General features: G+C 45.9%; 1 protein-coding gene across 3 annotated transcripts; it reads left to right on the top strand.

The window, feature by feature from the left end:
* Positions 1–1,335: 1,335 nt before the first annotated feature.
* On the top strand, positions 1,336–23,524 carry LOC309530575 (transmembrane 4 L6 family member 1-like; the record flags this gene model as incomplete). 3 transcript variants are annotated; one of them, XM_082219639.1, is made up of 6 exons in its annotated part: positions 1,336–1,504; positions 10,442–10,624; positions 16,476–16,541; positions 19,914–20,059; positions 21,644–21,824; positions 23,123–23,524. In XM_082219639.1, the coding sequence occupies exons 1-6, from the start codon at positions 1,502–1,504 to the stop codon at positions 23,141–23,143; spliced, it is 600 nt and encodes a 199-aa protein (XP_082075765.1). In that variant the 5' UTR covers positions 1,336–1,501. The 3 variants fall into 3 exon arrangements, with proteins under 3 accessions (XP_082075765.1, XP_082075766.1, XP_082075767.1); XM_082219641.1 differs by lacking the exon at positions 1,336–1,504 and adding an exon at positions 5,157–5,215; XM_082219640.1 differs by lacking the exon at positions 23,123–23,524 and having other exon boundaries at positions 21,644–21,836.
* Positions 23,525–24,071: the final 547 nt, after the last annotated feature.

The following is a 24,071-nucleotide window of genomic DNA, read 5'->3' as shown; positions in this document are numbered from 1 at the left end:
AGGGGCGTCCCATTCCACAATGATAGTTTTACTATTTGTAACCCGCACATTTTACTGGGTTGCCCCAGCCACTCTGGGTGGCTTCCAACATATATAAAAACATAATAAAACATCAAACAACTTCCCTATACAGTGGTACCTTGGGTTACAGATGCTTCAGGTTACAAGCGTTTCAGGTTACAGACTCCACTAACCCAGAAATAATACCTCGGGTTAAGAACTTTGCTTCAGGATGAGAACAGAAAAAGTGATCTGGCGGCGCGGCAGCAGCAGGAGGCCCCATTACCTAAAGTAGTACCTCAGGTTAAGAACAGTTTCAGGTTAAGAACAGACCTCCAGAACAAATTAAGTTCTTAATCTGAGGTACCACTGTACAGGATTGCCTTCAGACGGCTCGGGGGGTCGGATAACTCCACACCCTCCAACATTTCTCCAATGAAAATAGGGACATCCTAAGGAAAAGCGGGACATTCTGGGATCAAATCAGAAACCAGGACGGCTTCTCTAAATCAGGGACGTCCCTGGAAAATAGGGGCACTGGGAGGGTCTGATGGTGCCCCGAGTCCCTTCCAGCTGTTGGGGTTCTGTAACCAGCAAGCGTTAAACAGCTGGGTATCAAACAAAAAATAAGGCTGTTGGGATGGCAGATTATGTTTGCAGGAATCAAAACCCAATGGCACAGAGAGAAATGTGAGTGACAGAGGCAATATCACCATTTCTGAAGCAGAGGTACTTCTTCTGTTCTGAGGCAGGCATAATAAGAGAGGGAGGAATGCACATCTGCTCTCAACCTATGTGCATTCAAGAGAGCTTGTGAAATATTTTCTGTCTGCATGTAACAGCTATGTGCATAGGCTTATATTTATATGATCTTTGACTCTACTGCAAACAGTAGAGTTCCTGATTACACACAGAAGTCTGTGACCTTACAGCTTAGATGTATGTGTACACACACACACACACACACACACGGTCTGGTCTACATTGTTTTTAATTCCCAAATGTGTCAACTGCCTTGAGACAGCGGTTTAGAAGCTGATTAATAAATCAATGGAAATAATCATAACAATAAAAAGCAGCACAGTTGTGCCTGTTTACATTCCCTTTCCCATGATTTGAGCTGTGCAACAACAAGAGAGCGCCGACTTTTTTTTTTAAACGAAAGACAAATGCACAAAAGTAAGGCAGCGTTGATCAATATAACCAGGAGCCATTGATCAGTGGAACAGAGCAATGCTTTCATTGCCTTAAAAATCAATCATGCACGGTGACACACGCAAACATAAACACAGAGTACCGGATATCTTGCAGCCAAATTTTAGGGTATTTTTTGTGTGTGTTCCCAAATAGTGTGATAGAAGGAACCATTTGCTTGCTTGCTCGGCTACAGCAACAACGTTCTAACTCCAGAAAGTTTGAAGAGATTTGACAACGGGCTAGCATTTGCACAAGGTCTTCTCAAGGGTGTATTGTTTCGAAGTTCAGCCTCATAACGAAGTTCATGGTAAGTTTGATTGGCACATTAAGGTAAGTGAATGTCTGCTGAAGCTGATCTTTTAGGCAGCCTTTAGGCACCATAGATAAAAATGAATGTGTAATGGTAGACTAACTTCAAAGAACCTGCAGTGAAGTTGCACATCGTATCAGATTCCTAAGGTACAAGCCATTGAAACATTCCTTCTGTGTAGTAGTAGTAATAATAATAATAATTTATTTATATCCCGCCCATCTGGCTGGGTTTTTCCAACCACTCTGGGTGGCTCTCAACAGATTAAAAACAGAATGCTGTAAAACACCAAACATTAAAAACAGCACTGAAAAGAATGGGTTCAATGCATGAGCATCGGGTTCCGGCAGCAATCCAGATCTTTTCAATTCGGTTTGCACAAAGGACCATCTCACTAGATGGTGCCCACATGCGTTTTCTGCTGCGATTACACAAATCGGACAATCAATGCGTATCTGGGCTCCCAGACTTTGGCGCTGATAGCAGAGGAACAAACTTGCACAGCTCTGAAACGGAAAACTGGCTTTTATTAGATGTGTTGGTTCCGGAATAGCAGGACACAGAGTTGAGGTGATAACCTTTTCTGAACCAAAGTTTGAGCTGTGATTACTTATTAACACATCCAGGTCACCTCCTTTCCCCCCTCTTAAAGTGTGTGGAGGACTCGAGGCAGGAGGTGTCAGGTTTATATAGGCCAAGGGTGGGTGTGATGGCCTGGGACTTGGGCTCGGAACCGGATCCGGAGGAGTCTCCATCCGCACTGGATCCTCTGCCTCAGGCGGCATCTGAACCGAGTCTGGGGCCTTATTCTGAAGAGCCCCAGACTGCACAGGTTCCACTGCAACAAGCACCAGCTGGGCCGAGTCAGGGGTCTGAGCCTGCCCTGGCTCCAGATGCGGGGATGACCTTGTTGCCTTCAGCTGGGCCATCACGTACAGCTGCTCCACTACCAGTTGGGTCAGGGGAGGCTGAGGCAGCCTCTGGGTCTAGTAACCCACCGACGTCTCCCGAGCTGCAGAGACTCATGTTTGAGAGAAGGAGAGACCTGAGTACTCGCAGGAGGAGTGCTCGCCTTCAGGCAAGACAGGGAGGTGAGTCACCGGGGGATCAGGACCAGCCGTTACCCCGACAAAGATAAAAGGCTGTTGGACCCCATCCCAGGTTGTGGGAGCAAGATTGCTGCTTGTTGGAATCTGCCTGTTACCCTGTGCTTGACCTAGCCTGGTTTCCTGCCTTGGCCCTGTTGGACTGACTCCTCGTGGGATCCTTGGATTTGGGGCCAGACCTGGACCGTGTTGCTCAGGTTAACCCCCGGGCCCAGCACAGTGAGAAAGCTCAGACTTGGGGGCCAAACGCAGCTCTCCAGACCTCTCCATCTCATGCTTGGGACTCTCCCCAGGCCACACAACCTCTCCTGGCTTCCATCACCCTCTGCAACGGAGTGTTTCTGCCTGGCAAGAATGTGCCCTTGAACTGTGAGATAAAGACTCTTGCTTAGCTGGATGGAGTGTGAGGCGGGAGAGGGGGGCAGCGATTTGTAGGGAACCGTACTGGCCAGGAGGCAGGGGAAGCTTCAGAGCTGGGGGGTGGAGCCCAGGATGTGTCGAAAGAAGAGGAGGAAGAGGCAGGCAAGTAAAGGACCAGGTGCTTCCCCAGCCTTTCCTGCCCCACTGCCTCCCAGAACCAGGAGGGGGTTGAAAAGGGCAGAGCAGAGGACGCTTCCACGCAGGCGTAGTCTCTGGATGTGTGTGTGCAGCCTGTCAGGGAAATGTATATAAAATGGTGGAGGGAGCGGAGGTCTCCTGCTGCTGCTGTTGATCTATAGAGTGCCAACCTTGAAATAGCAGCTTAGAACCTAGACAGGTGTGCGTAGGCAACCAGAGCTATAGAAGCGACAGTGTTGTTTTTGACAATACAGTGGTACCTCAGGTTAAGAACTTAATTCGTTCCGGAGGTCCGTTCTTAACCCGAAACTGTTCTTAACCTGAAGCACCACTTTAGCTAATGGGGCCTCCTGCTGCCGCCGTGCCGCCGGAGCACGATTTCTGTTCTCATCCTGAAGCAAAGTTCTTAACCTGAGGTACTATTTCTGGGTTAGTGGTGTCTGTAACCTGAGGTACCACTGTAAAGAGTTAGCTATCTGCTGTGTTCATTCATTGGAAATGTGTAGAGACTACCCTACTGCAAGGCTTACAGCCATTGCTCCACCCACTTTCACCTCTGGCCCCACCCACTGCCAGCATGTTGCCCCCAAGAGGAAGAAGAGGCTACCCACAACAACCGGTCCCTCAAATGGGCCTAGAGGGGAGGTGTGGACAAAGAAATGGGACCACGCCTAATGGCCACACCTCCAAACAGCCACAAATTCAGTGGAAGCACGAAAGGAATGTCTCCTGCACATGATCAGAAGCTCAGGATTTCTGATCATGTGGTAGAGCCCCATGCAGCTATAACAGTGTGCGCATTACAGGCCCTTTTTATACTAACACTGAGCATGCGGACATTGGGAGTGTGGCCAGCACCGTTTTGGTTCCTTCTCCAATGGCCATAGCTCCCAAGCACTCAAGGACTTTACTGTGCAAGATTCATCCAGACATCCATTGAATATTCATTCTGATTTGCTTGCACAACGCTTACACATAGTTAGTTAGATTGTATCTGGTCTTTATCAAGCATTTATGCTGATTTGCTCCCTGGTTGTTTATGTGTCTTCACATTAATCGTATGTCCGTCCCATATTTTCCAATGCCTTTAACCCATCACTTCCCAAACCACAAAAAGTCTATGGGGGGGAGTAGATTTCTTGGATTAGGGCAACAGAGTCTTTATCAACTTTAAATGCACAAACCTAAAGTTATGGTGGGACGCGGGTGGCACTGTGGGTTAAACCACAGAAGGTCGGCGGTTCGAATCCCCGCGATGGGGTGAGCTCCCGTTCCTCAGTCCCAGCTCCTGCCAACCTAGCAGTTCGAAAGCACATCCAAGTGCAAGTAAATAAATAGGTACAGCTCCGGCGGGAAGGTAAACGGCGTTTCCGTGTGCTGCTGTGGTTTGCCAGAAGCGGCTGAGTCATGCTGGCCACATGACCCAGAAGCTGTATGCTGGCTCCCTCAGCCAGTAAAGCGAGATGAGTGCCACAACCCCAGAGTCAGTCACGACTGGACCTAATGGTCAGGGGCCCCTTTACCTTTAAAATTACGGTATGCATTAGATTACCGCCCCCTGCAAAATACTGACACAGCCTCCCACAGTGTTTATTGTGGGTCCCTCCCTCACCCTGTTATTTGATAGATGACTTCCTCTTGTTTTGTTTCCCTAAACTGTGATGTTGTAAAGCATTTCAAACATAATGATGGTGACGGGTTGAGGCTTTCAAAGAGCTGCAGAAAGTCAATGTGACTTCAAGGTGCCCATTGACCAATGGAACAGTCCCTGGAAAAAAAATCCATAATGCAGAGTGACACATGGCCTCGGTGCCTGTCAAATGGAAGCTGTTTGGGGTATTTCCTCGTTCTTTGGTGTGGGTTTCACGTATTTGTTTAATGGAAGTTCTACCTCCAGAGGGTTTATTTGCCTTCCTAAGGCTGCTATGGAGAACGAGGGGGAAGTATAAAATCTGAAGCCATCAGAAAGAAAGATTCCTCACCCCATTCCCAGCTGGAGATTTTACAGTTTGGGATACATTTGCCTGCCTGTACGATAAATAAGGTAAGGATTGATGCTGTCCTCGCCGTCATATTTCAGGAGGAATTCAAAAGATCTCCTTAAGCAGAAGATCTGCCTAATGTCAATTTTGGCTTACAGGTGGGTCCGGATTTGGGCTTGCCAGATTCCTAATGAGGCTAGCTAGGATCGGCGGATTTCCCAACTTGTCCATCTGTTATCAGTCTGGTTTTTATTAAGAAGATGCATAAACTTGTTATTGTTTGGACAATATCTTTGCATTTTTGGTTGAAGTCCAAATTCTTTTTTCTCTCTTGCAATCTGAAGAAAACATTGGTTTGTTTCTTATTGCTCCAGAGGTCAAGCTCCATCATCTATCTATGTGACACAGGCAATTTAAAAAAAAAAATGGAGCTGATTGTTAGACACCTTCCTTATGTCTTCTAATCAGAGCAAAAGCAAATCTAAGGATGTGGAAATGTCTTATTTAATTTGTTTGGAGTGGAACACAGAAAAAAGGCTGGAACCAAGGGACAGAGAGCTGAGATTGAGCTAACAACAACATTGTGAGTCTGTCCCCTAACCCTGATGAATTACTACTGCCATCAGCCCCAGCCAGCTCAGGAAACCTGAATAAGCTGTGCCTCCACCTGTGTTCAACCTGTATATCTGTAAATGAACTCAGATATTACATATAACACCTTAACCTTCCATATCTTCCTCCCAAAAGTTATTAAGCTAGGGCGAATACTGCATCACCAGAATTTCACACTGCTCAGAGAAGCTAGGAGAAGCAAGTTGAGCATAGTAATATTGTAATCTACAATTTGATGATTCTATGGTTGTTGGATTCTATGTCAAGTTTGGTTTCTCAGTCTCTCATTTCCCCATTCTTAAATTCAGTTCTCCACATTTGCATATCAGTTTGCATTTAAAAAAAATAGTCAAGGAAATTCATCAGCTTTTGGGTGCAAATTTCTCCTAATATATCCACTTTCCATGTGTACGTTTGCCAAACATACACATTTTTGCAAGGTGATTTTCCCTACTATGATACATTTTTGCATGCTGTTTTCAATAACGTGATTTTTTAGGCATATATACTTGGCTGGAGAACTGCATTGTAGAATTTGGAGAAGTGCAAATTTCAAAGGAGAGCTGAATTTCGATTCACATGTTGTTTCAGAAAGAGCCAATTGGTTTTGTTGTTTAGTCGTTTAGTTGTGTCCGACTCTTCATGACCCCATGTACCAGAGCACACCAGGCACTCCTGTCTTCCACTGCCTCCCACAGTTTGGTCAAACTCATGTTGGTAGCTTGGAGAACACTGTCCAACCATCTCGTCCTCTGTCGTCCCCTTCTCCTTGTGCCCTCCATCTTTCCCAACATCAGGGTCTTTCCCAGGGAGTCTTCTCTTCTCATGAGGTGGCCAAAGTGTTGGAGCCTCAGCTTCAGGATCTGTCCTTCCAGTGAGCACTCAGGGCTGATTTCCTTCAGAATGGATACGTTTGATCTTCTTGCAGTCCATGGGACTCTCAAGAGTCTCCTCCAGCACCATAATTCAAAAGCATCAATTCTTCGGCAATCAGCCTTCTTTATGGTCCAGCTTTCACTTCCATACATCACTACTGGGAAAACCATAGCTTTAACTATACGGACCTTTTTTGGCAAGGTGATGTCTCTGCTTTTTAAGATGCTGTCCAGGTTTGTCATTGCTTTTCTACCAAGAAGCAGGCGTCTTTTAATTTCATGGCTGCTGTCACCATCTGCAGTGATCATGGAGCCCAAGAAAGTAAAATCTCCCACTGCCTCCATATCTAGAGCCATTTAGCTAGGTTTAAATGCAAACAGTATCTGATTTCTCTTCCATCCCAATTTAGAAATGATGAGGAAGGGGAGGTGAAAACACAGGCTGCTGCTTTTAGTGGTATACATGTAAACTCCATAATGCCTATTTTCTGCAGCCTTTCCTGTTTGTTTGTTTGTTTGTTTGCTTGCTTGCTTGCTTGCTTGCTTGCTTGCTTGCTTGCTTGCTTTTAAGTCTCCTGCATGTTAGAAGATATTGCAATGATGCGAGGAATACCTCTGCCAAGAGATGGTGCTATAGGTTTTTCTTGCTGCTACTGGGTCGTCCCCCGTCCACCCCACAACTTCTTTCTGAAATATAAGATTATGTACATATTGCTATGTTTCCTTTCCTCCCCTAATGGGGAGAAGTTCCAGGACAGTACTAACTGGGCTTGGCTTCTTTTGGCTCAGAACATACTGGAGAGACCTGTCAGGAGTAAGCATGGACTAATGGTACCAAATAGTATGGGAAACAGACCTACTAGAAAAATTAACCAATAAACTGGAACTGACACGGGGACAAATAGAAGAAGACACCTTTATCCTTTATCACATACACAGCCCAACAAGACAAGGACAAAAATCCACCAACAGCATACAAATCAATATCGCTAACCTGATCCAAAACACCCACCCACCCCACTCACACACGAAAACAAAGTCCACCACAGCCAACCACAAATGAATAACCACACCCTAGGCCAACCCCAACCTCTCTCACCAACAAAGGAACACAAGTGAACAGCAAAGAACCTGCAAAAGCAACGCTGACACCAAACCCTACATATAGTAAGTAAAATAGAAACATCGCCACCCGACTCCGACCCCACTTATCTCTCCCCCCTCCACCTCTTTCCCCCTTTTCTTCCTAATGTCTCAACAAATGAAACTGATTTGTAAAAATGTTACATGGGGGGGGGGGGGAATACGAGAGAGAGACATTGCATAATTTTGTAAATCAAGAAAATCTTTAAAATAAATAAATAAATAAATAAATAAATATACATACATACATACATACATACATACATACATACATACATACTGGAGACTTGGTGTATCTTTGCAATATTTGTAAAAACACATTTGCAAAGATAGATTTTTTCTCAAATATACAAGTGAAGTCTAAACAGAGGTCAACAGCAGACACTCTTACATGGCAGCAGACATGCTAGTGTTGCCGTACGTCCAGAATTTCCCGGACATAGCTAGGATTCGGCCGTCAGAAACAGTGTCTGGGCTACTCCCAGAGAGAAGCCTGATGCCATCAACCTTCCAGCCAAATCGCAGCTCAATGTTGTGTCTGCTGTCCCTTCGCTGTCTCTCTCTTGACTTTTAAGCAGCTGTTTCACTATAGAATGAATAATCAGACAATAGGCATAAGATGGGGGTGGCTGGAGCTCAGTGGTAGAGCCCTTGCTTTGCATCCAGAATGTCGCAGGTTCAATCCCCAGTCTCTCCAGATGGGGCTGGCAATGAGCTTCCACTCAGCAGAGACCAGGAATGGGAAACTGGCATCCCTCCCAGAAGATGTTGACGCTCCATCTTCCATCAGCTCCCACCGGTACCAGCCAGCATGACCAATGGACAGGGACGATGATCTATTCAATTTCCATCTCACCCTTCCTCCCACAGGAGTCAAAGTAATGGTGGGAATTATGGAGCATCTGGGAGTTGGACAGCGACATCTAGAGGTCCATAAGCACCAAGGGACCACTGAGCCTCTTGGGCTTGCCGATCAGAAGGTTGGCGGTTTGAATCCCTGTCGCGACAGGGTGCGCTCCCGTTGCTATGTTCCAGCTCCTGCCAACCTAGCTGTTCAAAAGCACACCAGTACAAGTAGATAAATAAGTACCACTGCAGTGGGAAGGTAAACAGCGTTTCCATGTGCTCTGGCTTCCGTCACGGTGTTCCGTTGTGCCAGAAGCCCGTTCAGGCATGCTGGCCACATGACCTGGAAAGCTGTCTGTGGACAAACGCCGGCTCCCTCAGCCTGAAAGCGAGATGAGCACCAGAACCCCATAGTCGCCTTTGACTGGACTCAACCATCCAGGGCTCCTTTACCTTTTTTACCTTTACCATAAGCACCCATTACTGGCCTAGATATTATTGAGCTAGATGGATCAGTGGTCTGATTCAAAATAAGACAGGTGTTTACGGCCCATTTATGAGAAAGCATCTCACTTAAATGTCACAAATTGTTTTCTCCCACAATCAAAATACACCCTGTTTTATTTCCTGATTTCCTCATGATTTATATACTGCTTGATTGTAAAAAGCAGTTTACAAAAAGGGATAAAACAGTAAGATTGTCAGTAAAAGAAGAAGTTAAGAACGACTTAAAACATTCAGAACATAATAATTGAAAACATTGAAAACACGGAAAACATAAAACCACCAGTAAGCTACCGTATTTTTCGCTCTATAGGACGCACCCGACCATAGGACGCACCTTGTTTTAGAGGGGGAGAACAAGAAAAAAAATTCTCCCCCTCTCTGCTCAGCGCCCCTTCAGCCAAGCGAAGCGACAGGAGAAACGGAGCCCCTTCCATTTCTCACCCCGCTTCGCTGAAGGGGCGCTCCGCAGCTCTCCCTCTCTGCTGAAGCCAGGAGAGTCTTGTTTTAGGAGGGGAAATTTTTGGAGGGGTAAAAGTGTGTCCTATAGAGCGAAAAATATGGTAAATGCCAGATTAAAACACACGTCAACATTCTGCATGTCTGGGTAGCAGCGGCTGAGCTTCATGCTCCGGCACCGGGGTGGAGAGCAGGTGGAGGCGGGGGGGGGGGCAGCCACGATGGGACCCTGGGGATCACGCTGCCGGGGGCGGTGCAATCCTCCCACACTCCTCTTCCTCTGCCAGTGCTGGGTGGGCTTAGAAGGTTTTTTAGCAAAGCTGCCTGCCTGAGGTCAATAGGCAGGGAGTTTCAAAGTTTGTGTGCCGCCACACTAAAAGCTGGATTTGCAACTTCCAGTTCTGCAGAGCAAAGCAGCTGAGCTGGCATATGTAGGTAAAGGCAATCTATCAAGTAAACTGTTCCCAAGCTGTTATATACTAACACAGGCATCCTCAACCTGTGGCCCTCCAGATGTTTTGGCCTACAACTCCCATGATCCCTAGCTAACAGGACCAGTGGTCAGGGATGATGGGAATTGTAGTCCAAAACATCCGGAGGGCCGAAGGTTGGGGATGCTTGTACTAACACCTTGAAAATGACCTGGCAGCAAATTGGCAGATCTCTGAGCAGAGGTGTTCTATGTTGACAGCGCCTCACTCCTGTCAGCAACCGCGGTGCAGCATTCTGCACTAACTGCAGCTTCTGGATCAAAGGCAGCGGAAGCCCCATTCTTCATTTTATAGGGATCCACTTTTATGCAATGCATCTACTCAGCCTTTTCTTTTCGTTCCCCATGTCCTTCCTAAGAAGAGATACAGGATGTGCACTGGAAAATGCTCCAAATGCATTGGGATTGCCCTCCTGCCTCTGGCTGTCTGCGCTATCGTCTCCAATCTCCTCCTCTACTTCCCTAACGGAGAAGTGTTGGAACCACGCAGGATCACGGACCTGGTCTGGTTCTTCCACGGTATTCTTGGAGCTGGAATATTGGTAAGGAAAAAGCTGGCACTTTCTCTTATTCATGTTTTCAGCTTTATGTGAAATGAACCTAAAGGGAAGCTAATGCAGGGCAGATCTGAACTAGATTTATATATATAAAGAGAGAAAGAGAGAGAGAGAGAGAGATGATAGATAACAATTATTTATTTGGTTTTTCAGATAAATTTTTTGCAGTCACATATCCAACATAGAACATAAAAATAAGATTCCAAAGAATCTCCTCCCCTTTGTCAGTCCTATTGTTAATCATTTCCTCCTGCATCTTTTATGATAATCCAAATCTTTTACCTCTCCATTGTGCCCAAAATTCACCATTAAACTACAAGTGATATTCCAAACCTATTAATGGTTTTAACTGTTTACAATGGTCTTTATGATAAGTTACAAATTTTCCTCATTCTATATTAAAATTTTGGTCTTCCTGATTTCTGATTCCTTTGGTCATTTTAGCCTTTTTTTCATAATCCATCAACTTGATTCGCCATTCTTCTCTGGTAGGGACTTTATCTTCTTTTCATCTCTGGGCCGATAACATAAAATGGAGTTGAATGTATGCTGGAAATATAAGGAAACAGAAGGCACCTTTTATCATATGTGATGGAAATGTAAGGTGTTAAAAGAATTTTGGGAAATGATATATAATGAGTTGAAAAAAATGTTAAAATAACCTTTTCTAAAAACAAACAAACCCAAAGCCTTCCTTTTAGGAATTCTAGGTGCTGAAATCCCAAGGGAGCAGAAAAGACTATTTATGTATGTGACCACGGCTGCGTGGATGTTATTGTCCCAGAAATTGATATTAATTTTATACTTTATGCAAGATGTAATGATGATCAGACGCAGGTGGTGCTGTGGGTTAAACCACAGAGCCTAGGGCTTGCTGATCAGAAGGTTGGTGGTTCGAATCCCCGCGACGGGGTGAGCTCCCGTTGCTCGGTCCCTGCTCCTGCCAACCTAGCAGTTCGAAAGCACGTCAAAGTGCAAGTAGATAAATAGGTACCGCTCCGGCGGGAAGGTAAACGGCGTTTGTTGGCATCTGTCAGTCTTGAGAGACAATGGAGTGTGCCTCCGGGGGTGAAGTCAAACTGCTGCATTAGCAGCACTGAAGTGAGCTCCCGGGGCTCAAGCCTGGGCAGTGGGTATGGAGGTCTGGACTGATGTCAAGACCACCCTCTCGGCCTCACTGATGTGGTCCAAAGGAAAACAGAGCAATACGTTTAGCACCAGCTTGGCTGTAAGAGTTGCCAGAAGGAGGCGTACAGGACACCATCCAACCGTCTTAGGGACTCCACTCCGAATTTGTGTAGGGTTTACTCCTTAGCCTTTTCATCTCCCGAAGATATCCCGCAAGGCAGCTGTTATGTACTGAGTTGAATAGGATCCAAACTGCAGCAGTCTGATTGGTCCTAGAACAATAGGATCCAAATTGCAGCAGTCTGATTGGTCCTAGAAAAATAGGATTCAGAATGCAGCATTCTGATTGGTCCTAGAACAATGCAGTAGTATGATTGGTTGGCAGGAACCACCCAATCATGCTCCAGATATAAGTGAATCCACAACCTGATTGGCTTACAGTAGAATTCCAGAATTAGCCAATCATGTGCAGCCCATTGTGTAAATAATGTATATAAAGCAGATACTTTGAGGGGACTTTCATTCATTCCTCCTCACCACTATGAGCTGAATAAAGAGCATGAAATCACTTTGCGACTCTGAGTATATTTCAGCAGCGGAGGTTTAGGTTCAGAATTTCCATTCTCCTAGAGGGGAACCTTCCCAGATTGATGAGCCCCCATCTGCCCCTCACTTCTCGCTGGCCATTAGAAGGCCGTTAGAAGGACAAAGGCCAGAGTTGTGGGTTTGTGAACTGAGTTAGAAGCAGGAAGGAGGCTATGAAACCGAGGCTGAGGCTATGAGAGAAGCAGGGAGGAAGAGGACAGTCTGCCGAGACCCAGCCGCCCCATGTGATGAACTGGCTCTAAGGCATGAGTAGGCAAACTAAGGCCCGGTGTCCGGATCCGGCCCAATCGCCTTCTCAATCCGGCCCTCGGACGGTCTGGGAATCAGCGTGTTTCTACATGAGTAGAATGTGTCCTTTTATTTAAAATGCATCTCTGGGTTATTTGTGGGGCATAGGAATTTGTTCATCCCCCCCAAAAAAAATAGTCTGGCCCCCCACAAGGTCTGAGGGACAGTGGACCAGCCCCCTGCTGACCGTAGTTGTCAACTTTTCCCTTTTCTTGCAAGGAATCCTATTTGGAATAAGGGAATTTCCCTTAAAAAACGGGAAACGTTGACAGCTATGCCCTGGACGGGAAGAAAGAGGGAGCGGTGCGGAGCAATAAGGAATCTTCATTAAAAAAAGAAGAAGCAGCTTTGTGCGTTTGCATCTAATCTTGCCCCTTTCTAAAATTTATTTATCGGTTTGTGTTTTTCTTTTGGTAAATCTACCAAAAATTAAAATAAAACTGGGAATAAGAGGTTCTTGCAGGACAGTGGAGGGCCTGTGTGCCAGTAGCCCTACTTCTGATAGGAAATGTTCTGGGTGTGGGTGGGTGTGACAAAAATGTGGGGTTGAGGAGGGGCAGTTGGGGTGGGGAGTGAGAAATGCCCCTATTTTCATGTGAGGAATGTTGCAGGGTATGAGATAAGAGACATATGGGAGGCCACAATCAGCCCCCTTCAGGGAAAACAGCTTAATTATGTTGTGTTGCTCTTTAAAAGAAGCACCCAAACGTTATCATCAAGGGAAGGCATGAGCAGAGAGGCAGTGTGGTTTGTGTTCTCAGTCAGAATATCACTTCTTGGGAAACATTTAAATAGAAATAGCCTAAGGTCAGATTGGTTGGCGTCAGACATGCGCATGAAGAACAGCAAAGGGGGAGGCGCTCCCATCGATCTTCCGAATACCGACAACAGCACTTTGAGAGTAGATATTGACCCTTAATGCAGACTGCTGCAATTAAAGTGCATGTTTCCCCATGAAATGACATATGCGCTGACCGTTGGCGGGTTGTTCATTCCTGCAAACACCATTGTACTGTTTGCATTTTGGACGCCATCAGTTGTTAAATAACGGCTGGTGTTTTACTGCTGTTTCCCCGGGGAGCCTTTTAAAACGTTTACGTTCCCCATGATTCCAGACACAAGGGCTTTACTCTCCATTCATCACTAGAATGAATGGGAAATGGTCACTGAACTCGCTACATCCAGAAAAGCTTGCTTCAAATCCAGAAGAGTATCTGTCTGTTAAGGCACCATTGTTTATTTTTCAGGGCTACTTTCCCCTCGGTGTGTTATGTTTATAGCTCTTTCGGTGCTGGTGTCTTACTGTAATGAAAGCCAAAATATTGAAGATTGCTTCCTCATCTTGCATTGTACGATAGCCTTTTTGAAAATTTGATGTGAGGTTAACTTATTATTTGGGGCAAAGCACATATTGATTTAAACAAATCCATCAACGAATGGCTCAAAAGCAACTGGTTAGTGGATTTAAACTCTTAAAATGGCAACAACTGTTAGTTGGAGGGAATAATAATAATAATAATAATAATAATAATAATAATAATAATAATAATAATAATTTTATTATATATACACTGCCCATCTGGCTGGGTTACCCCAGCCACTCTGGGCGGCTTTCAACACACATAAAAACATAAGATAATATCAAACATTAAAAACCTCCCAATACTGTACAGGGCTGCCTTCAGATGTCTTATAAAAGTTCTGTAGTTCTTTATCTCATGGAAATATGATAGGAAGGCACACAAATAGTTGTTGTTGGAGGCTATAAAAATGTCCCTTAAGCAGATGGAAGGGTTTTTTTTGCAGGGGGAGGGTTGTGTGAGGAAAAGTGACTCACATAATCAATATTAAGAAGTGCTTAGGATTCCTGGGTCAATTAGGAAGTTGAACCAGAGGCCACCATTCTGGGCTGTGCTAACTGAACCACCGAGAACATCTCTCCATTATGCCAGCCTTCTGGCAAAGTTCCACTTTAGCTGCAAAAGATAGAGAGAGAGAATGAGAGAACAAATACACCATGTCCTCTATGGCACACAATTGTCCTTGGAATGAGACTAGATAAAATAAAAAGCAAATGTGCAGATTGTCCAGAAGGGCCTCCAGGAATTAGTTGGCTTTGGGTGTCGCAAGAAATGAGGGGGTGGGGGCACCAATGGGTTGCTGAACTTCCATTTTCCGCCACCAGTTCCCTTCTGCAACCGAGATAAGAAACTTCAGCAATATCCTTAAAGTCTCAGGTGTTCGGAAATGGAGTGTCTGGCCTAGACTTGATGTGGTGTTATGGTTAGAGTGTTGGACTATGACCTGGGAGACCAGGCTTTAAATCCTCACTCAGCCTTATAAAAGCTCATTGGGCGACCTTGGGCCAGTCACTAACTCTTAGCCTAACCCACCTCACAGGGTTGTTGTGTGGATGAAATGGGGAGATGGAGAACCATCAGCACCACCTGGAGCTCCTTGGAAGAAAAGGTGGTGTGTGTGTGTGTGTGTGTGTGTGTGTATTAGCAAATCAAAGTGGTGCACATAACTCTACTCATTGATGTATTCAGTTTTCAGTTAACCCTCCTCATCTCACAAATGACAATTTATTATAGACTCTGTGCTGTTCATGCCTACAAGTTTTGTGCTATGTCTGCAGGACATCACCCTCAGCGAAATGATATCATTTCCCTATTTAATCCAGATTTACAGTTGCAGAAGTTCTGGTAAGGAGAAAGAACCAACCAACAAAATACCATATTTACTTGAAAGTAACGCACACCTTTTTTGACCAAACGACATCGCAAAAATCAGGATGTGCACTAGATTTGATGGTGCATTTACATCTGCCAGCGATTTCTTTTTTGGTTTCAAGGTTTTGAAAATCTGAGGTGTGTGTTAGATTTGATGGCACATTAGAATTCATGTAAATACAGTAGTAAATCTGAATTAAGGGGTGGCACCATTTTTATGTGAACTTGCATGCATAAACAACATCACAGCTACAATAAACTGCTGCATATGTGGACGTGTCCTGTGATAAATTGTTACAAAACCGCTCTGGAAATTGGGGCAGGGAAGTGTAGTTATGATGTTATAGGCACTACCCAGTAGACACCTTCCACAGATGACTTTCCCGCATTCAAGCGAAACCACTCTGAAATCCTTCAGGGCTGTTCTTGTCCCATCCTTTGTTGTTATTGTTTAGTCGTTTAGTCATGTCCAACTCTTTGTGACCCCATGGACCAGAGCACGCCAGGTACTCCTGTCTCCCACTGCCTCTCGCAGTTTGGTCAAACTCATGCTGGTAGCTTCGAAAACACTGTCCAACCATGTCGTCCTCTGTCGTCCCCTTCTCCTTGTGCCCTCCATCTTTCCCAGCATCAGGGTCTTTTCCAGGGAGTCTTCTCTTCTCATGAGGTGGCCAGAGTATTGGCGCCTCAGCTTCAGGGTCTGTCCTTCCAGTGAGCACTCAGGGCTGATTTCCTTCAGAATGGATAGGTTTGATCTTCTTGCAGTCCATGGGACTCTCAAAAGTCTCCTCCAGCACCATAATTCAAAAGCATCAATTCTTCGGCGATCAGCCTTCTGTCCCATCCTTACCACTACAAAAATGTGTATTTGCAGACAAAAAGAATAACTATCAGACCCCGTCCGGCACTCCTGTTTAGAATTCTATCGCTTGGCTTCAGCTTGATTTCTCATTTCTCATGCATGTCAGCTGCCCTCAACACTGAACACAATTTTGTCTTGGCAAAAGCCTTTGTTTACTTGTGTAATAACAACTACTGCTTTCTTCCACCACCATTTAATGTGTGCTTTCCTTTTCCTCCAGGTTTTCTTGCCAGCGTTTATGATATTGGGTGCGGGTGAAGCCAAATGCTGCGCTAACAGATGTGGGGTAAGCAAAGCCTTGTAAATTGGGGGGAGAGAAATGCCCCTTTCTGTTTCCCCTTCGCCCCAGTTTCTCCATATCATCTCTTGGCCAGCATTCCATGGTCAATGAGAACAGTCAGTCCTCGCTGGGTTGTTTTGAATTCCCTTCCCCTTAATATTCTTCTCTACTTCTTCAAACGCTGGGTGAGTAATACAGAATCTGGAGAGAATAATGAAATTTAAAGCAAATCACCTATGAAATTTAAAGAAAACCGAGGAACTTAAAGCAAAGCAATACTTATAATGGCACAAACTAACAGCTATATTGACAAAGCGATCAGTTGCAGTAAGTGGCACAGTTAATATAGTCTCCTCCTAACTTCCTCCGTTAGGGACGCGGGTGGCGCTGTGGGTAAAACCTCAGTGCCTAGGACTTGCCGATCGCATGGTTGGCGGTTCGAATCCCCGCGGCGGGGTGCGCTCCTGTCGTTCGGTCCCAGCGCCTGCCAACCTAGCAGTTCGAAAGCACCTCCGGGTGCAAGTAGATAAATAGGGACCGCTTACCAGCGGGAAGGTAAACGGCGTTCCGTGTGCTGCACTGGCTCGCCAGATGCAGCTTGTCACGCTGGCCACGTGACCCGGAAGTGTCTGCGGACAGCGCTGGCTCCTGGCCTCTAGAGTGAGATGAGCGCACAACCCCAGAGTCTGTCAAGACTGGCCCGTACGGGCAAGGGTACCTTTACCTTTAACTTCCTCCAGCCAGCCAATTTAGTTGTAAAACAGAAGTTCTAAGTTCCCTTTTCTGGTTCCCTAAAAGCTTGGAATAAAGTTGATTATTACCATTCCAGGGCAGTATGCAAAGTTCCCTCAGCTGGAACTGTTGAAGCAGACATTTCAACATTCCTCAGATAAAAATAGGGACATTTCTCACTGCCCACCCCCCAGCTGACCCTCCTTAGTGCCCCATTTTTTGTGTCCCCTCCTGCCTGCAGAGATTTTCCTGTCAGGAGAAGGACGAGTGCCCCCACCACCAGCACATGCCCCCCCACCATCCTGAGAGAACCCCTTACCCCCCCTTTAAATTATTTGGTATACAGTCATACATCGGGTTTCAGACGCTTCAGGTTGTGAGATTTCGGGTTGTGCACTGAGCCGAACCTGGAAGTACCGGAACAGGTTACCTCCGGGTCTCGGCGCTTGTGCATGCGTAGAAGCGCTAAAGCGTGCTTTGCGCATGCACAGAAGTGCCGAATCGCAACCTGTGCATGCGCAGACGATGCGCTGCAGGTTGCGGACGCTATTGGTTGCAAACGTGCTTCCTGCATGGATCACGTTTGCAACCTGAGCGTCCACTACATTTACAAAAATAAAAACACACACCAATAAATAGGTTTTAGAAAGGGAGAAGATTAGACCTGGACACACAATTGTTTTTATTAAAAAATAATCATCCTTGCCCTCTGCTCCCCTTTCCCCTCCACCCAGAGCGGCCCTGCCCTCTGCCCAGGGGTGTAGCCAGAATTTTTGTTAAGGGGGGGCAGGACTTTTGTTATGGGGGGGCACAGCCAACATGATTGGTCAGTTAGTTAAGTATTTCTATTGTTTAACTTGATCTAGGGGGGCAGCTGCTCCCCCAGCCCCCCCTTGGCTATGCCCATTTCCTGTGTCTGCCCCTCGGAGCTGCTACGTGACAGCAGCTTTTTCTCCTCCTTGCCTGCTCTCCAACAGCTGCTTTGAGCTGCCCAAGGCAGGAGGCCAGCAGCAACCACAGAGAGGTTATGGGATGCTTCCTTGCTGTTGCTGTTGCTTGGGACAAGGGCCAGCTCGTTTTCCTCCTTGAGTTCGGCGACGACAGCAGCGCTGGCAAGGGAAATAGGGGCATTCCAGGATCCAATCAGAATCTGGAATGGCTTTTGTAATTCTAGACTGTCCCTGGAAAATTGGGACACATGGAGGGTCCGCGAGAGTACAGAAAGATGATATATAAGCAGCAGGCAACAAAAAACAAGAAAAGTTGCCTGCAGATCATCTGTACAAAAATTACACACACACAAACACCATATACAGTGGTACCTCTGGATATGAACGGGATCCATTCCGGAGCCCCGTTCACATCCAGAGCAGAATGCAACCCAAGTCTGCACGTGTGTGGGTCGCGATTCGCCGCTTCTGCACATGCGCATGACATCATTTTGACCGTCTGCACATGCACGAGTGGCAAAACCTAGAAGTAACGCATTCCGTTACTTCCGGGTCGCCACGGAGCGCAACCCGAAAACGCTCAACCTGAAGCAACTTCAAGCCGAGGTGTGACTGTACATATATGGTGTTTTAATTTCGGTTTGTACCGCATATGAAACAGAGAACACTTATTATAACAGCAGACAAAAATTAAAAGATAAAAACAAAACTGTAAGATGGGCACACAGAATGAGTACATTTGCCTGTGGGTTAAAATAAAGTCAAAGAAAAGACTATTGGTGTGATCAGATTATCAGTGTACGCTTTTTCATATTGATCCAGAACTGGGCCAGGGTTTGGACTTTTCTATATTTTGCATAAATTTCATTACTTATGTTGGCAGGATCATAGTCTGAGTTACCACAGTCTGGGAGGGGGGACAGCATACTCAGGGGCCTTCCTTCACCAGTGGTTCTTTGTGCAGGCACTGTTGATCGTTTGACTTTCTCCAAGGCCTGTTTTTCTAAGCGTGTTATGGTTTTCCTTTTGTCTTGCTTCCTCGCTGTTCTTCATGTTGGAGACGTCTCGTTCTGGTGATAGCACGATGCTTCCTTCTAATCTCATCCTTCAGAATGCCAAGGTCTCACGTAGGAGGCCTGCTGCCTAGCACAAAACTGCAAACAGTTCACTCAGAGATGATTCAGAGTTGCATATTTAATCTATCTTTGATCCATCATGGCTTCTTTGCTGTGTGCCTCAAAGTTGCCTGGAGGGTTCCTCCAGAAAACCTGTTTATTAAGCATCTGTCGTGATTTGTTTGCAGTGATATGGGACGACGTTGGTTATTTGACAAGCGTTTGCACTTGTTATCCTCTTGCAGACAGGTTAAATGACTGTGTTATGTCACAGCAAATTTTACTTCACAGTATTTTCTCATCACTTTCCTTATCGCCCGCCCAACTTTTGGGGAAGCTGCTTCATTGAGCAAGGTCTCTCAGTCAAGTATAATTGTGCAAAACTGAATTTGAAAATGTGGGATGGAATCCCACCTGAGAATTGCAACTGTCTGGAAGTACCTGTAGTTGCTGGTTCCACGGGCCTATCTAGGTTCAGGTGAACAGGCAGGGAATCAACCCCACTGCTGGTCAGGTCGAAATTACATACACCTTTTGGAGTTCCAAACAGCTTTGATGCTAACGTGTCTATTCCCTTGCAGATGGTCCTCTCTCTCGTCTTTGCTGTGCTTGGAGCTCTCGGTGGACTGTACTGTGTGATCATCTCATCCTTGGGGTTAATTAGTGGTCCTCTCTGTGATATTGGTGACGAAGTATACACCTACCCTTTCAGGAATGACAGCTTAGTGTGAGTATAATGGAGCACCTCTACCATCAACATCACCACTGCAAAGTTTGTTCAAAAAAATGGTATATACCGCGGCAGCAAGGACATAGCTGCCGGGTTGCCCAGTTTCCCCCTCTCCCATTCTTCTGTCCACTTTCCCATTTGCTGTAGCAAGGGGTCCGTGGGGGGGGGGGCACAACACGCTTGATGGAGAGGGCAGAGCCAGGAAGCCCAGCCTGCCCTCCCTTCCCCCCAGTATGATGACAACCATGTAAGCTGCAGATGATTATAAAGGGCCTCAAAATAAGAGCTGGAAACCGTGGTTTGGAAGTACGTTTTCAACTTGGAGGCAATCTTACGGTCACTATAGTTTGCTGTCTTCGGATGCAACAAGAAACTGTGGAGGTTTCTTGGAAACCAGGAAGAGGAAGAGAGAAAACTAGTGTGCTTCAGGAGTGAAGGGGAATATGAGAGCCTAAGCCATGGAATATGAGAGCCTAAGCCTTTGGGATGCAGGTGGCGCTGTGGCTTAAACCACAGAGCCTAGGGCTTGCCGATCAGGTTGGCAGTTCGAATCCCCGCGACGGGGTGAGATCCTGTTGCTCGGTCCAAGCTCCTGCCAACCTAGCAGTTCAAAAGCACATCAAAGTGCAATTAGATAAATAGGTACCGCTCCGGCGGGAAGGTAAATGGCGTTTCCGTGCGCTGCTCTGGTTCGCCAAAAGCAGCTTAGTCATGCTGGCCACATGACCCAGAAGCTGTACACTGGCTCCCTCGGCCAATAAAGCGAGATGAGCGCCGCAACCCCAGGGTCGTCCGTGACTGGACCTAACGGTCAGGGGTCCCTTTACCTATACCACCTTTTAGGCCAATTGCCTCACAAAGTGATCATAGTCACAACACATCAATAAACAATTGCTTTATATATAGATTAAAATACTGTAACACTTTATACCGAGTTCCCCATGAGCCATGCCTTAAAATGAACCAAGACTGTTAGTTACAGATAGGTAGCCGTGTTGGTCTGCCATAGTCAAAATAAAAAATTCCTTCCAGTAGCACCTTAAAGACCAACTAAGTTAGTTCTTGGTATGAGCTTTCGTGTGCATGCACACTTCTTCAGATACACTGAAACAGAAGTTGCCAGATCCTTCTATATAGTGAGAAGGTGGGGAGGGGTATTACTCAGAAGGGTGGTGGGAATGGGTGATTGGCAGATAGCTGAGATGAGCCTGTTGACGACTCTTAACGACTGCAATAGGTCTTAAAGGAAAAGGCAAGGGGTGAGAAGGTGAAAAATGCCACACTAGGAATTTGGTTCATTTCAGACAAGTCATAGTTAAGATCAACTATGGTTTGTTGGGTTCAGATGATGTTGCAAGGTGTGGTTAATTAAAAAGGGAAGGAAAAGTTTCTGAACTCCTCTTCCCAGCTGCACCAGGGAAGAGGAAGGAGTCTGTGGACCCGATGGAGGCTAGACTTATTCCTGTTATGATAAACCACTGTTTACTATAATTCCTGAATGCAGCCTTTAAGTCTGATGAAGGAAGTATTTCTCAGCTGAAAGTTTCTAGCAAAACTCAGTTTTGACCTCTCCCTTTGTAGGGACAATTATTTGTTTAACCAGACAACCTGGAGCATCTGCAAAAAACCCGAAAATATCATCCTTTGGAACATTGTGTTGTTTTCCCTCCTGCTGGCAATCGGCCTGGCTGAAGCCATCCTCTGCCTCATCCAAGTGGTCAACAGTCTCATCGGGTTCATACGTGGCTTGAGGGAAAGAAAGGTGAGTGCATGAGAGAAAATTGGGATGCGCACTTCAGATCTTTCCGCCTCCAGTAAAGTGTAGCAGAACGGGGGAAGATAGAAGAAAAGGCAACGCAAGCATTACGGGGCATAGAATATATTCCTTATAAAAACAGTTGTGCAAATGAGGTCTAGAAAACCATGAGCTGCATTTGAGAGAATGAACTGGTTTATCCTTGGTTTATGAAGGAATGAAACGTTGGCCATTTTGTATTTGGGTTTTAGTTGTGCAACGTTTGCTTTCCACTCAGATCAGATATTGGGAACCTTTGGCCCACCTTTGCATGGCTACCACTACAGTTGCCCATTTGTATTCAATGTGTCATGGTAGGACTCTTCCCAACCTCTCTCCAGGCCTGTCCCTCCTCATCCATGCTCTAGGCCCTCCTGACTGGAATGTGTCTTTGAACAGTGATAATCCCTCTTGGCCGACTGGCTGGAAGACAGGTGTGTGTGTGTGTGTGTGTGTGTGTGTGTGTGTGTGTAAAATGGCCTACTGTACAATGATAAAATTGGCATGGTGGGCGGCAGCGATGCTTCTGAATACCAGTTGCTGAAAACCACAGGAGAAGATTGTGCTATTGGGCTCGAATCCAGTCACTTTTATTGTACGTAGCCAAAGGCCTTTACAATGGACGGCAGGGAATAAAAGGAAAACTTGCTGCCGGCACAAATTTGGCTACCTGGAGTGTAATATATAGATGTTTATCTGCCAGGAGTTGTGCTTGAATCCTGCTTGCATGCTTCCCACTGGCACCTGACCAATAAAAGAACAGGATGCTAGATTTAGATAGACCATTGGCCTGATCTGGCCTGCTGTTATATAGCGTGGGGTTGCCATATTTCAAAAAGTGACTTGTGAAATAGTTTTTTAAAGGAAATTCGCCCAAAGCTTCCAACATGTGTTGCCATACTCCCAGATTTTCCAGGACATTTCAGTGCTTTCCGTCCGGACCCTGCTTCTGACGGCCAAATCCTAGCTATCTGCAGGAATTTCCGGGCGTATGGCAACCCTAATATGGTGGTTCCCCATAGCTTGAGTGCACAACCTGTATCCACCAGAACCGTGTGTTCTGTATTGCAGGCCCAAGTTCATGGAACTCCTTTCCAGTTAAGGTCAGATATGTCTCCTCCCTACTGAACATCTGGGGCCAAGTGAAGGCTTTTATTGTTGTTGTTATTTAAACTAAATTCTGGAAAAGTAAAATGAAACTATGCTATCTGACTGCGATCTTGACTTATTTTGTTAAGAGAACTCATCCTTTCGCTTGCTTGCAGACGGATATTGCAGGAATGTGACCGGCCTACGAAGAAGACGAAAGACAAATAACCAACAGCCAACATGTGTAAAGTCAGGATAGTGTGTGTTGTATATTTATAGCCGTGGTGGGGAGCCTGGGGCCCTCCAGATATTGCTGGACTCCCAACTCCCATCAGCTCCAGCCAGCATGGCCAATGGTCAGGAATCATGCGAGTTGCATGTAACCTGGGAATATCTGGAGAGTCACAGGTTCCCCACCTCAGATTTATAGGAACCAGAAACACAGCGGATTCTTATAACCACAGAAAGAATCCCCAAACGTTCTTTTTTATATATAAAGTTAAACACTATACAGTGGTGCCTCGCAAGACGAAAAGAATTCATTCCGCGAGTCTTTTCGTCTTGCGATGTTTTTCATCTTGCGAAGCACGGTCCGTCGCAACTGCGCCTCTTCAAGCGGCTTAAAAAAAAAAGTGCAAGACGTTTTCATCTTGCGAAGCAAGCCCATAGGGAAATTCGTCTAGCGAAGCAATGCAAAACCGAAAAACCCTTTCGTCTAGCGAGTTTTTCGTCTTGCAAGGCATTCGTCTTGCGGGGCACCACTGTATAAGTAGGGGGAAAGGTTGTGTGTAATTTATTTAGGACTTTTCTGAGATTATACTAGATGGACCACTGGCCTGATCCTGCAGCCTATCCTATGGTTACCAGATTTTTTTCAATGAATCTGGGGACCCTTTTTTTTAAGCTGAGTAGCAACAGGGAGTCAGTAGTGGGGATGGTGAGGCAAAAGACCCTGGGCCCAAGCACACATGCATATTGTATAAAGGTACAAAGCCCTTCTTTCGCACACTGTGAAACATAAATGCGTAGAGTTTTTTAAAAACTGGGCAATGGCTGCCCACCTGTGACTCCTGAGCCTCCCCTGATCTGTCAAAACAAAGGGGGGAAGGGGGCAGGAGATCGAGG

The sequence above is a fragment of the Podarcis vaucheri genome (assembly GCF_965113315.1).
Source record: "Podarcis vaucheri genome assembly, chromosome: 4".
NCBI lineage: Eukaryota > Metazoa > Chordata > Lepidosauria > Squamata > Lacertidae > Podarcis > Podarcis vaucheri.
The sequence above is the reverse complement of the archived record's forward strand: the minus strand, read 5'-3'. Positions and strand labels throughout refer to the sequence as shown.